The sequence below is a fragment of the Artibeus jamaicensis genome, unplaced genomic scaffold (genome assembly GCF_021234435.1).
Source record: "Artibeus jamaicensis isolate MK-2021 breed Jamaican fruit bat unplaced genomic scaffold, CSHL_Jam_final contig_797, whole genome shotgun sequence".
NCBI lineage: Eukaryota > Metazoa > Chordata > Mammalia > Chiroptera > Phyllostomidae > Artibeus > Artibeus jamaicensis.
In genome coordinates, this window is record NW_026521977.1 from 17,348,050 (window position 1) to 17,363,105 (window position 15,056).

Sequence of the window (15,056 nt, forward strand, 5' to 3'; positions counted from 1 at the left end):
CATCTACTACCCAGCACTGGATTAAACCCAGATCATGTTAAAAGAGCCTTTATTATTTTGTTAGCCATAAAATGTGGAATCCCACGCCAGACATATAATTACAGTATCTAGCCTGAACTACTTCTTCCTTCTAGAATAGCACTGTCCAATAGAATTTTCAGTGCTGATGTGGCTGTGGAGTATTTGAAATGTGGATAATGGCCCAGAGAAACTAAACTTTTTAAATTGTATTTAATTGTAACTAACTTAAATTTTAAACCCACAACCACATGGAAATAGAGTTTTAGGCAGTATAACTCTAGAAATAACTCAACTGCAGCTTGCCAAGGCTGAAGACCAGGATCTTTCCAGCGCGTTTTATTTCCCTACCATTCTCTTCCCTGAAACTTCCAGCATCTACTTGCCAGTGACATATGTTAAGTGTTGATAAATAGACTCCTGCCATCTCCTTTTTCCATGCATAATTGGCTTTGTTTAGGAACTTGAACTCCTTTTAAAATGTAACAGCATGTTAATTATTTTTTAAGAAATTACATAGAATTGATTTTCTGATATAGTTAATGAGAAAATTTGAAGAGAGTAATAAGTTAATGTTGTTTTCATATTTTATTACACACATAAAATATAAGCAAATAATAAATTATATTATTTAAAAATCAGCAATTTGTTGTTATGATTGATGTATTCAAATTAGTGATATTAACAACAGGCAAGAGGAAACTACTATATGTATCTCTTAATAAAATAAAGCAAAGCAACAATTTCCAAAATGTTTACACTTAAGAGCCTCATCAACCAGTAGTTCAGCATTAATAATCAAAGGTTTTTAATTAACAGCCCTAGCCAGTGTGGCTCAGTTGGATGGAGCATGGTCTCATGGACCAAAGGTTTGCAGGTTCAATTTCCGGTCGGGGTATTCGCCTGGGTTTCAGGTTCAGTCCGTGATCAGGATACATTCGGGAGGCAACCGATGTTTCCCTCTCATCAGTGTTTCTCTACCTCTCTCTCTCCCTCCTCTCTCTCTCTAAAATCACTGAGCATGTCCTTGGGTGAAGATTAAAAAGATTTTAACTAAGAATCACTGACAACATTGATTAATTTGACAAGAAAATTAGAAAACATGAGTCAATCCTCAAGACAGTTGGTTCTCCTCCCCCTAAGAATATGCCTTCAATACTGTTTTAGTTCTTCAAGGAAAACGAAGAAATTCATATTCTTGTCCATTCACACAAACCTCTGAGTGAGCATTACTGTTTTGGGAGGAGGGGGCGGCAGGCGGGGTACCCAGGATGTTGATGAAACAGACAGGATGTCAGGTGAAGATAGAATGCTATGCCCTCTCTAACCAGCTGAAGACTCAGCATGATTGTTTTCTTACAAATAATACCTATGGGTGTTGAAACTGTTCAGAGAATCTATCAAACACACTCTTTTACTTTACTGCTGTAACTCTATCAAATTTATTCTCATTTCAAAAGACTCAGAGGCAATAATACCTGTAGGGGGTTGAGTAATTTAAAGAAAATTTGTCAGGTCTACTTTCACTTACTTTACCAGAACAATTCTATACTTACTAGAGGTTTTAAAATATTACATTTTCTACTCAGTATGATTTAAATTTTCAAAATAAGAGCACTTCATCTAATTAAAGAGTTATCTTAAACAGAAGTAGAGATAATATGCTAACTAGGATGTTTGAGGACAAAACTTTGATCACAAAAGAAAAATAAATGTTATAATCATTCCTATTTTTTTACATTTATAAAAGTCATGCACACTTAAACACATGAGAACAAAAAATACCTAAAAAGAATAATATTAAGGAGAATGCATTACCAACATATTAATACAAAACTATTGTTCTCAGTGAAGTCTGAAAGCTGAGGTATAGAAACTTATAAAAGTTATCTATTCAAAGTGAAACATTTGGAAGAATAAAAGTAATACCCTTTCCAGATTAGCTAACTTTCCTTGTTGTTGTCTATATCCATATTAACCTTATATTAAGTATCATAAAACACTTGAATGTAGATTTAAAATTTTTCTATTGGCATTTTCAGCCAAAAGTTCAGAAAGAGAAAGAAATAAATAATACTTAGTTTAACAATGCATTTTCCATACTAGTTCATTCAAAATGTTATAAAATTAAATAAGTTTTCAATTAAAAGTATTGATGTAAAGACAAAGACATGTTCTTAGATAATCCCCAGATGGAATGTACTGGTTAAAATGATCATAATCATGTTGTGAAAGACTATCCTCTCCTATAATTATTTTAAAATACCATTTTATAGATAAATTGGATCTTACTTTTAGGAGTGCATAATATTAATCAATATAATACTTTGAATTGAAAGCTACCAAACTGAGATGTAAATACAGTGCCCTGTTTTATATAACCGAATTACGACATTAAAATAAAAGAAAAACCTTTAAGTTCAATCTTTTTACAAAGTGACTTATTTAATAAATAGTTTTTATGGTAAAAAGTTCAACTTTGAGCTGGAGATACATATTTGACATTTTGTAGTATAATTATAAAAGTAGAGAAAATACTTTGAACATTTTTCTCATGACTTAAACATTTTTAAAACAAAGCACACAAAATGTCCCATGAATCGAGGATTAATAATGGAACATAAACAGTGTTTCAATATGATTTCTTATTTTATCTCATTGTCAGCTTTTCCCCTTTGTAATAATTACCTATGCACAAACTCTAGATGGCAATATTGCACTTACTGTACTTCCTAGGAAACTGTCACAGTCGGTCCCCACACGGCCTCTTTATCAACATTTTATGTGCCACGGATCTATAGCCTCTTATTATAAGTGTAATGAAGCAGAAGTTATTGAAGCGTTTTATTGATTGCTCAGATCACAAGTTTACTGCCATACTGAATTGGCACCTTACTCGCTGAAGCAAACTGCTGACACCTTTTTTAAAAAGTGACAACTACATCTATTTCATGACCAGAAATCCATTTTCATCTCTATCAAGGCAAGAATGCAATTTTCACTTCATTTAACTGATGTTAGGCCTGCTCAAAGCATGACACTTAGAAAAAGACACAAGTTTAAGGTTCTTAAAATACTTCAAGTAACTAGAACGCAGCTTGGTTTCAGGGGGAAAATGCAACTATCACTCAAATCTACAAACAACCTAACATTCTAAAAAATTACCTATCAGGACCTGCAAAAGCAGATTTCATTTTGAAACATTTGAATACTACTTTAATGTTTTTAATAGTAAGTCATATTTATACATTATAGTTTTGTTTCAAGGCATCAGAGGACATCAAGAAGTTCAAAATAGAAATATCTTTTGGTATTGCCCCCAAAAAGGGTAAATCAAGAAAACAGCCCAATTTTTCATGTACAGGTAGATGGGAATCTAACACAGAGCAAGCAACTATAGGTAAGAATACTGTGTTAGCTACTTGAAAGTTGCTGAAAGAGTGCATCTCGAATGTTCTCACCACAAAAAAAGGAACCCTGTGAGGTGATGGAGGTGTTAACTAACCCTCCATCGGCAATCGTTTCAGAACACACCGGCACCGAGTCATTACACCGTACCCTTGAACATGCACAGTATTCTATGCCAATTATTTCTCCATAAATCGGGAGAAAAGTAGCTGGCATATTAAAAAGAGTATATATTAAAATAAAAGAGAAATAGTTATTATTTCAACAATGTAAATAAGGACCAATACATGATTTTGATTGATCTAAGACACAAGACAAACTAAAAAGACAATCTGAAAAGGCAAACTTCCAACACTTTCTTACAGAAAATTAAAATAGTAAGATTCCTTTAAAAATGCATTTTGCAGTAAACAAACTCTGTTTGCACTAAATGTAATTCAAGTATATTCTGAATAGTAATTCTATTCTCAACAGAATTATATTTTATTATTGAGTTGATATCTAAGTATCAAATTTACTGAAAGTATATGCAAAGTGAACCAACACTGACTTATAATTTTTTAACAAAAGCTAAGGGCTTTGAGAGAGGTTAGTTTCATGTAATAATAAAGTAAATATCAGTTTTGAACTGGAAAATCAATATATGCTAAGGTCTCTATTTAATTATAAAGTTATAGTACAGTTGCAGTTTAAAAAGTGAAAGAATTTTGAAATAGATTTAATGTTTGAGGTTATTAAACTCAAAACACCAAATATGGAGAATTTAGAAATAGCATATAACAGCATTCACAAAATTACCTTACTTAAATTAATAAACAAAAGACCATATACCATAATAATTTAAATTACTTAGGCAGAAAAGCATACTTTTTAACAAACTTCATCACTAATAATCTATTAGAAATAGCCCAGTTATGTATTTCCAAATTAAAATTATAAAAATAAAACTGAAGCTTCAGATATAAATGAAAACTGACATTTTTCTATATAATGCTAAAGTTTTGAAAATGCCCCAAGATTGTAAGAAATATTTGAAATTTTTTTAAGTAATCAAACAAGACAAAATTTAATTTCAAAGTCAATCATTTCTTTCCAAAGAGCTGAACATTAGCAGTAGGATTAAAACTTCCCCAAGTTTGCTTATGTCTTAACTACCAAAGGGACTATGATTTTTTCATAATTAAGATGGTGGTTGTTAAGATACTATAGTTAGATAGTCTTTGTTTCCCCCTGAATTTCAGAAATCACTATGTAATCTGTAACAGCTGTTAGGCTATCCTGTAAACACTTTAAATGATTAAAACTATATGTTTATGAGCTCTTTTAAAAACTGGCATTTTAAAAGAAGAGTGCTATGCAATCAATACATAAAAAGTCTCCAAGAATTCTGATGGTTGGGGGGAAAAATCAAAGCCATGTCAGAATTGGGAAGACATTTCCAGAAATGAACGTTTCCCTAAAATCTCGTGTGTTCTAAAGATCAGCCGTCCCGAAGCATTATTTCTATCGCCTCCTGGCACAGTTCCATGGACTTGGATGCATCTCTACAGTGTTTCTGAACAGACTGACATATATTTTGTTTACTGACAGCAACTAAAAGCTCTATGTAGGATCATAAATAAAGAAGATCATGTTTAAAAATCACTAATATCATTTTAAAAGGTAGTGCAGGCTTGTGTTTTGGCCTCTGTTTAGCTGTGTTAGGCCTATGAATGACAGCTTCCCTGCTTGAAGCACACAGAAAGCACAGCCTTCCTCATTCACTGACAGGACTGTGGCCTTTTCACACGTTCCTTCCACAGCAGTGTTTGTCCCCAAACACTGGAACTCGACACAATGGCATTCCTACTTCAACGCCCCCACCAACAGCACCACTACGGAACCAGAATGCTAATGAGATGGAACAGGCCTGTCTCGGAAAGTGTTAACTGCATTTTATAGGAACTCATTTATGCTACTTCAAAAATTACCAATTAAATAGATTCTGCTTAGCTCTGAGCAATTTCTAAGATGTTTCCACTTTTAAGAAAATAAATGTGAAAATGTAAGAGTAAGTGACTTTATGCTGTACTAAAAATATCGCATTTTATACACACGAATCAGTGTTATTTAAGACCACACTGGCGTAGTGAGCTTAACATAATTCAGTTGCATGCTATAATAGCCAAGTTAAAGTTAAAAATGAATAAGTTCATAAATATACAACCAGTGGCTCTGACTTCTCTTTTGAAGCTATATCATCACAGTTTACTCAACAAATTTCCTGTGGACATTCCAAAACAGCAGTTCAGAGTCTACAATCTTCTGACAGAACCCCAGCGAAACAATACTGTTGTTTTTATATATGAACTGAGAAGTGGAATGAATGGAAATGACATTAAGAGTTCGGATAATCCTGGAGTTTATAAGCTTAGATTCATGGAGGAAATAGCAACCATCATCCATCTCTATTTTGCCTATCTAATGATTCCTTAACACAATCTTTTATAAAGCTAAATAGGAAAGGCTGTTCCTAAGGTCAAATGAAGTAAATGCAGTTCAAATAAAGTTCATTAATGCTGAGACATATTTGCTAAGACGTCCTACTGACAAATAAAGCTACTGCCCGGCTTAACACTGAGCCACCGATGACCTGATAAGCGTACCAGTACAGTGACTTTTCTCAGCATCGCAAAAATTTTCAAGTCAGTCATAATACAACAATACAAAAAAAAAGAGGCTCAAGAATACATGTAACTGAGAATATCTAAAAGAAATAGAAATTTGAATGAAATGCATACTGTGCAAATACCTATTTCTTTTTCCCCACTTTTATATTTTAAAATATAACTTAAACAAGTAACATATTAAAACTACCTGGTACAAAGCTTTACATGTACCAATTTAACAAAAGAAAAAAGGTTTCTTTAGGAATGGCAAAGAATGTACGTTCTTTTATATATTTCTAAATTTAGCATAATGTTCATGATATAGATAATTTCAGAGAGGTTAAAAATGTTAATTTTGTTCATATTTACATGTAATGTTTATTTTAATAAAATATAGTTTTCATCAATATTGAGTCATAAAGAGACCTTTATTTAAAGCATTTTCCTTTCTCACAACACACAGAACACTTTTCAATCTCATACAACTGTTTATCTCTATTTAAATTTTAAATGTTTATTACAATGGAAGAAAAACACATCATAACTACTTTCTGAGCTGTTTTTTATCTCTGACACTCTCACTTTTAATAAAATTCAGAAAATGTTAAAGTTTTTTTTAGATTTGATGTAAACAGTGCTTTTCTTGCATTGGAGAATGACTTCATGTTTTCTTTAACATTAAGTAGTTTTAAAGTGAATAATTAGTGGAATCAAACCATTTAATATCAAATTAGTGGTTGTCATTACATTGGTCACAATCCATTTTATAATATCATTTAATCATGAAGGTTAAATAATATTTTAATACTATACAATATTAAATACAATACAACAAAATGTATTTCAAACTAGTTTTTAGATATATCAGCTTAACAAAGTATATAAAATAAAACAAAGCACTTCCCAGACAAGGTCTGAAACAAAACTTTGACATGGCTCAAAAATTTTTTTAATTAATTAAATAAAATAAGATTGATTCTTTTTATATTTATTATTTTAAATAGTCTATGACAATTATTAATCTCATTTATAGATTCACTGAAATTTATTAACTAGGCAAACTAATTGCATTTTGAGAATTAAAGTTTCTCACCAGAAGCTGTTGCTTACTAGCTCTGGACACTCCAACAATTTCCTCATCCATACAAGTTGTTCTTTTCCAAACCAGACAGCAGGAGGTGCTGTGTGAACACTGAGACTGAATCCCATTCCCGCCGCCCCTCCCCCTGCACACAAAGAATAATAATACGATGCTTTCAAAATATTCATTTTTCAGCAGCCTGTGACCTGAGATAATGAGTCCAGTTCAAAACCGAAACCTCCCAGTTAGAAATGTAAAGCCTAGCTCTTATTTAACATGGTAAAATGTATTCTCAAGACTAAATTCAAAGAGGATTCTAAAAATATGGAAACTCCACTTTTATTTTTTAAATGGTATCAATCATTCTGCTTTGCCGCATGAATTCTACTTTAAAACAAGTCAGAGTCCCTGTAAGTAATTATAAAAATACCAGAGTCTTTACATACACACAATTGTTAAATAAGTACTTAGAAAGGACAAAATTTACTTTAACCTAATTCAAATACATGAATTCTATTTCTATACTTTCAGATTTGGAAACATACAAATGAAATAAGCACGAATGAGCTAAGTTACTCTTGACATGAAGTTAATTTGTAATTTCATTTCCCAGAATACTATTAGTTATATTTTAGCCCAACTTCTACAACAGCAATTCTGATTTCATACTGGGGGCAGAAAACACTGAACATTTAAACCTCCAAATGGCTTAGGAGCAATTCACTTTCTTATTTAAAGTAATTGTCTATAGAATTTCCACATAAGAAGTTGCCTTTGCTTTGCACAGTATGTAACAAGAACAGATGAGACATATGACATCCCATGCCGAAAGACAGATACAATTAGCCCCATTATTGTTGCCTTTGAGATTACAGAAGAAGCATTTTGGCTCCCTAACGAGCACTGAGCTCACAAAATACATGTCACAGTTCTTTTATGACAGGACGCCAATCACTGCTTCTATACAATCAAGTACATTTAAAAACACATAATAAAACAGCTCGCAAAGAGGGATGACTCACCTGTTTATAATATTTTTTTGCAGACTTTAAACGTTGGTACAAGGCCAAAAGAACTCCTTGGATGTACATCTTAGCTCCTGAGGGGCTGAAACCTTCTCCCTTAGAGACCCACACTGGTCCCCGCAAAGGTGTGATGGAATTTTGCAGGTATTTTTCAAGCAGAGGAACTATGCAAGAAAAAAGGGAAAATAAATTCTTTTGACCCAACAGAAATACACTGCCTGGAGCACAGCCCCAGTGCCAGAGATAACTCTTAACATCTATTATTTATATCTGACCTTGGTTACGTCTTAGAGAGGCAATTCCTGCATTACTAGTGGCCACCATGAAGGGTGTATTTATATTGAGACACCCCCATGCAAGACTCATGAGCTTTGTGAGCACACCTGAATAGTTCTGAAGTGTGCCTAACTAGCTGCACAGAGTGTCATGGTGTGCACTGATTGCCTTATCTTCTCATTTATCACAGATGAGTTGGAACCAACCTTGCTGAAATCTACTTGCATTGTCCTGATAAAATTGTAAGATCCTTGTTGTCTCTGTGTACAGCTTCCCGTAGAGGAGTCTTTATACCTAACACATCACATCTGGAAATTATTCATAAAATATAATACACACCTTTATAAGCCATTCTTACTCAACTCTTCATTGCTATTGCTTAAATAACCCACAAAACAGGGTGGTAAGGCTGTTTAAAAGTAAAGGGAAGAATCTTAGGCAAGCGCTTTATCATAGCTTTTTGTTTTTAAGTTTGTAGGGTATAAGCTAATCAGTGATTCAGGAAAGCTATTCCACATGCGCTTTGTAAACAGAGGATATTTACTTGTGGGCCTGTATTGCAACATCCATATGTACTTGACAGACATGTTTATACACTTTTTCACACGATTAGCTTATGAAGTCTTTCTAGTGTAAAATAGTCAAATAACATGGCAGCTAGCTAACTTTTTTCAAGATTTAATTTCCCTTGGAAAACCAGAAATAAAGAAATAAAAAAAAAACTAGGCACACTTGGGAGCCCAGAAAAATGAAACGATGTTATTTTTTTAACTTGTTCCTTACTGAAGTATATACATATGACACAATGTAAACGTATAATACAACTAACTATATGGCCTGACTACATTATTCCAATCCATGTTTCTACTAAAAGAGAAATTAAGTAGATCATCAGCAAAGAAGACAGGTCCATGCCATTGGTTATGTTATACGTTGCATATTTTACGCAGAGAGGCCTAGTGTAGCAATCTGGAAATTGAATTACAATTAGGTTCAGCAGAGCTGCTGAGCAACTGAGTTATGCAAATGGCCTTTGCTACTGGTATTCTGCTGATTTTTGTTCTTAGTAAAAAAAAAGTTCTGCATTTTATGGCACTAAGTTCTGCAACTCTACCAATGCACAATTTAAATTCTTTCTAATATATTCAACCCTAAGGAGAATATTGAAAACAGTTTAAGATTTTCTAAAACTACTATAAAGTTGAAAGGAAATTATGGCCCAGTGACTATTTAGACATCTTCAGATATGAGCATGAAATCTACACACCCAGTCTAACGGTCTAACTAAATTCCTAAAATTCATCTATTAAAACCACTCTTATACTCTTAGAGTAACTGCTTTTCTCTATAAATCTTGTAACAAATGCCTCAAATTTTAAAAAACAGATCACATATATTATAAAAGAGATAAAAAGCAAAAGAGAAACTTATTTTCAGAATAACTTTAATCTTTCAAAAGTATATAATATAAATCAATCTTGATTATAATTTTTCTAAGGAAACCTAGCTTCAGAATGATCAGTGCTTTTAGTCTACAACATTCTACACTCATATATTAGATTTTAATTTGTACACTTTTAACTGGCACACTCATTGAATCTAGCAAAGTTTTGAACATGGAAAGGCATACATAAATAGTTGTTAAATTGAAATTAAATTAAAAAATTAAGATATAGATAATAAACTTGACTAATTTACATCCTAGATTTAATCTTTCATTTAAACCTGAGAAAATTTCATCAGATTCTCTAGACTTACAGCCTTACCCATCTATACTTGTCACAAAATAACTTTTGAATTCTTTGTCAGTTCAAGGGATTCCAAAGAAAAATTTCATAGATCTTCTAACATGAAACTACTTTTTTTCAGAGTTTGTGCCTTCCATAAGATTTAAGAAAAGAATACAGCTTTAGGGGGAAAAGCCCCACAAATTATATCAAAATGCAAGCTGTGTGTCAGAATTGATATTGGATGGAGAACAGCTCCCATGCCCCGCATGATTTATGTAATTAGGAAGACTATGGAAACCCGAAACAGCAGAGCGAAGAAAGCAGTATTCACAAGCAGGTTTTATAAGGGACTTCAGAATCTGCTCTGAACTTCTTGAATAATCTGTTCAGTATTCCAGAATCTCCCTGCTGGAAGCAGGGTCCTCATTATAACCACAAGAGTGCTAATAAAGGTTAGCCTCTGAACTAGGGATTAGAAGGCTCTTTCTTTTTGGAAGCTGCAAACTAGTAACTTTGATGATCTTCTTGAAAAGAAAGACAAAGCACACTCCAAGAACAATGTTTCCACTAACTAGGAAGGTATAGAAAACATAAGAAAATGATACGCCTAAGTACTTAGAAAGGAAGTATAAATTATCTTAATATACTGAAAAAATTGAAAAAAATAAAATTTAGTAACCAGTTAAAGAACTCTCCATAAAAAAAGGAAGCATTGGCCTAACATGATAGTTATAAAGTAGAAAAACTGATTTGAAAAATTCACTTGACTTTTCAATCCCAACTGCAGATTTTAAGGTATGGACTATTTTTTAAGCATTTTAGTGATATTTATAATATTCTATATAAAAGAAGACTCTTGAGTGTTCTTAACCAATGGTTCTCTCTTTATGTACAGTTCCCTTTTCTCTGTTTCTAAAGCAAAATTTCATTCTGTTAAAGAAAACAATCACATAAAGATTTACAAGAAAAAAGGACAATGATTTAGAAAGAATAATATATACTTTTCAACCTTGGAAAAAGTGTAAACCAAGATGTTTCTATGAGCCAGCAAAACCCACTTTATATCTCTAGCCACATATAGATATAAGACTGCCTCTATACAGACATACCAAGCTATCTAGCCATCTATCTATCACCTGTCTACATGTCCTTCCCAGAGAAGGAACTCCTGGGCGTTATTTGTGAGTCCCTCCCAACCATGAGCGCCTCCTCCCAACTGGCCCCTGTTACCCTGTGTTCCTTTCATATCTGTGTGCCTGCCTACGCAGAACATTTCCCCTTATGTTTGAGGCCTTTCTTAAAGGTGTCCTACCTGTTTTCTCCTGTTTATACAAACTTCGCTTTTCTCTAATTTCAATATTTTCTTTAAGCAGGTCCTCAATATTTTATTAGATAAATGGTTTAGAAATTAATCATTCCCTCTATGTATCAACATACATAGATCAAATGGAATCATTCCATTAAGTTCATTTCCACCACTGGAAAGGTTGAAGCTACATGGATGATCACTTTTTATCCATTTTATTTATGCTTGTTATAACCGTGGGGAAATCTGAACTTAACCCAATAGTTCTAATGGATTTGGAGTTAAAACTGAGGATGCTGGATAAATAAATGATAATGACCAAAGAGAGTAACTTCACTAGATAGATGATGACATTTTTCCGTTTGGTAAAAGCAATGCCCAGGGAATGATTATTGGATGAATAAATATAGTCTAGACATACTGTGGATAGTGTTTTAGGTAAGTTTTAGGACTGCGAATCCAGCTACACATGATCACTTCAAACGTGTAACTTTGTATGACCTAATGAAAATTTGACCAAAATCTGACAAGTAAATGTAAATATACCAGAATTTTGAAGCACGTTTATGGTACGTATGATTGTTTTATTTTAATTTTCCATATACAATTATTTTGAAGACTAGGAGGGAAGACGTAAGAGGTAAACAAAATGATCTGGGAATGGAGCACTGACCACGCAGGGAAAGGCCGGGGGCAGTGGGTATTTAAAAGGCCTTGGGGAACCCTAATGCTTTAACCTTCCCTGTCACAAATCGGGCTGCTACAGGAAAAGACACACAGTGAAACTTAAATAACACAGAATTACTGTTAGATTAAGGTCGAAGTAGCTATTTTAAATAATAAGGTAATTCCCTCTGAGAACTCCAAACACAGTGAGTTCAAATGCTATTCATAAGAAACTAAACTCTTCAGCTTCCGAGCAGACCTTCCATTAAAACCATTTTATCATTGATAAGAAGCTTGAATTTATTTGGATTTATAATGGAACAGAACAAAGATTTTTTGACAAGGAACCAAAAGTCTCTCTGAAGGGAAATCACACAGCTAATGGAACTGACCAAACAGATGTACACTGGAATGACCTGTCAAGTTCAATGCCCAGGGAATATACCCTTCCCTCCAACATCTTACTCTAAAAGAGGCACTTCATATACTACATTTGAATCTGTTACACAAAGCTTATTATAGTTTCAAAAAGCAGTGGATATCATTAAAGGCTTTAATAACCTTCCAATTGTAAATTAAAATTTATGTCAGTTAAATACCCAGATCATAATTTATGTAACACTCTCATTTTCACATTTCAGGCAGATACGTGAGACTGTGGGGAAAATGAAACAGCACTGCCCAGAGCACACCCATAAGCACACCTTCTGAGCACGGTGCCCAGAAGTTACCTGCACAGAAACTTCTATGCGCTCTGCGACGGGGGAAGTTTTACATCTCAATCTCAAAAACACACTGCTACTGTGAGCAGCAGGATGTCATTGGGAAGTTTCCCACCAATTGGACTAGAATTTATTTTTTAAATGAAGTTTATTCAAAAAGTCTTTTTTTTTTTAACAAAACAGTGAGTTTTTCAAAGATGCTCAGATTTGAGTGCTTCCCATCCGGAAAGTGTGCTTAGAGGGACCTTGACCTAGTGTCAACGTGTGTGTGCATGTTAATGCTCCTTGCCCAGCTTTGGGTAATAGTTGGAAAACTCCAGGTCCCAGAGAAGCTAACAGGCAGCCGCACTCAACCACATGGTCTGCTGGGAAGATTGAAAGATGGAGAGCATACTGTCTCATATGTTGCTTGATTTAGATCAGTATATTTTCATTCAAACAAAACTAAACTAACAGCTGCTGTGTACTTTTGTTTACATGCTATATGTCAAATCTTATTGTCTCTAAGGTACTTATGAGAAAAGATTTAGCGGTCGTTTTCTTAAATACCAGTGCCTACCCAAATTTGGGTTTTTCCTCCACTGAACAAAATGACAAGCACACGACTGCTATACTTAGAGCGATCTTTCACAGCTGCTTTGGTTTTGCAGTGATCCTATTAAACTGACGGGATATTGCCTGCGGGGGCTGCAGCACTACAATACTTCTGTAAGAGACATTGATTTGTATCATAGGATCAAACAGAACAGGGATGCATTGGGGAGAAGAATTCCATAGGTCACATTGTTTTCACCTGAGTAAAATATAATTTATACAGTGTGACCTTTACAGGACACCTGGTTATTTTAATTGCCGACGTGTGGATGAACGTTGACACTGGGGCTTAGGAAGTATGAAATCTTAGGAATTCTCTGTTTTGAAAATGCAGCCTGAGTCATGTCTGTTCTTAAACTGAACGAAGTAGCTGTGCATTAAATATGCTGGCACATCTTCTGCTTGAGCAAGTGGACCGAAATGGTGTGAATTGTTAATGCCTTGCTGCTTTGGTTCACGGCTTGTGATTGATCATTTGTAACTATATCTACTCCTTGTTCCATGAAATCAAGTATGGAGTAATGGGTTCATCAGATTTTGGGGTTAAATTGAGAGTGAAGAGGTACTGTGTGTGGAAATAAGAGTTGCCATGTTCAGGGCTGGCCTTGTAACAGCATGGAATCTAAAGGCGATATTCAAAACCACTTCACTCATCATACGCTTACTGATTCTGAATAGGGCCCATTTGCAGGGGACATTTGGTAGTTTTCCAATACGCTTTATGCCTCTTTCTACTTCCACCACCATGCACATCTTTCTCCATCCCCCCAGTAGCACACTGGTGGAACAGGTCAGCATACACAATTCATTGATTTAAATAATTTGATTTATACAAGTAGAAATGAGCTATGATTCTATTGTCTGAGTCTTGTCTTTCCCTTCCACAAAAATAATAGTGTGTGTGTCTTTGAAAATACAAGTATTGTGTGAACTCAATTTTGGGGGCATTTAAAACATTTGATATATAGTAATAACATAAAAGAACTTAATTCAATTGATATAAGTACATACTTAAGGTTGCTTAAAGGAATGTTGAGAATTAGCTATATCTAATCTATTTTTGTATCTATGGTCTACACCAATACATAATAATTGAATATATATATAACTTGATTTTGGACTTTAAAGTTCTTTAAAATTTAGAGTATTATCTTAGAGTTAGTTTTGGAAAGTAGAATGTATGAACCTTAACAAATATAACTAACAAAAATTAGAAGGCCTTTACAAATGTCACTATATAATTGCTTGGTATAATAAATGACACATTTTTACATTTATTATTTTTTATTTTTATTACTACTCAGAAAATCTCAACCCAAACTGTATTAACTGAGGAATGAATTAACTTTTGACCCAGCAGGAAATGCTGTAATTAAAAAACTTTGTAAAACAAAAACAAAAGCAAATATACTACATATTACATATATAATACTACATAATACACTTACATATGTAACTTACAGTCAAAAGCAAGCTAGTTGTAAAATATCTCAAAGTTCTACTGCTATATTATAAAGTCACAGTACACATCTAAAAAGTATGTCTAGATCCCTTTCTTTCTTCCTTCCTTCCTGTCTTTTTT

At 33.6% G+C, this 15,056-nt stretch overlaps 1 protein-coding gene across 1 annotated transcript in view; it reads right to left on the reverse strand.

Annotated features, from left to right (window-relative positions):
- DCDC1 (doublecortin domain containing 1) overlaps positions 1-15,056 on the reverse strand; it is a 383,276-nt gene that overhangs the window by 286,234 nt on the left and 81,986 nt on the right. The window contains exon 7 of the mRNA XM_053673152.1: positions 8,178-8,344. Coding sequence (XP_053529127.1) covers positions 8,178-8,344 — 167 coding nt within the window. The remainder of the gene's footprint in view (positions 1-8,177; positions 8,345-15,056) is intronic.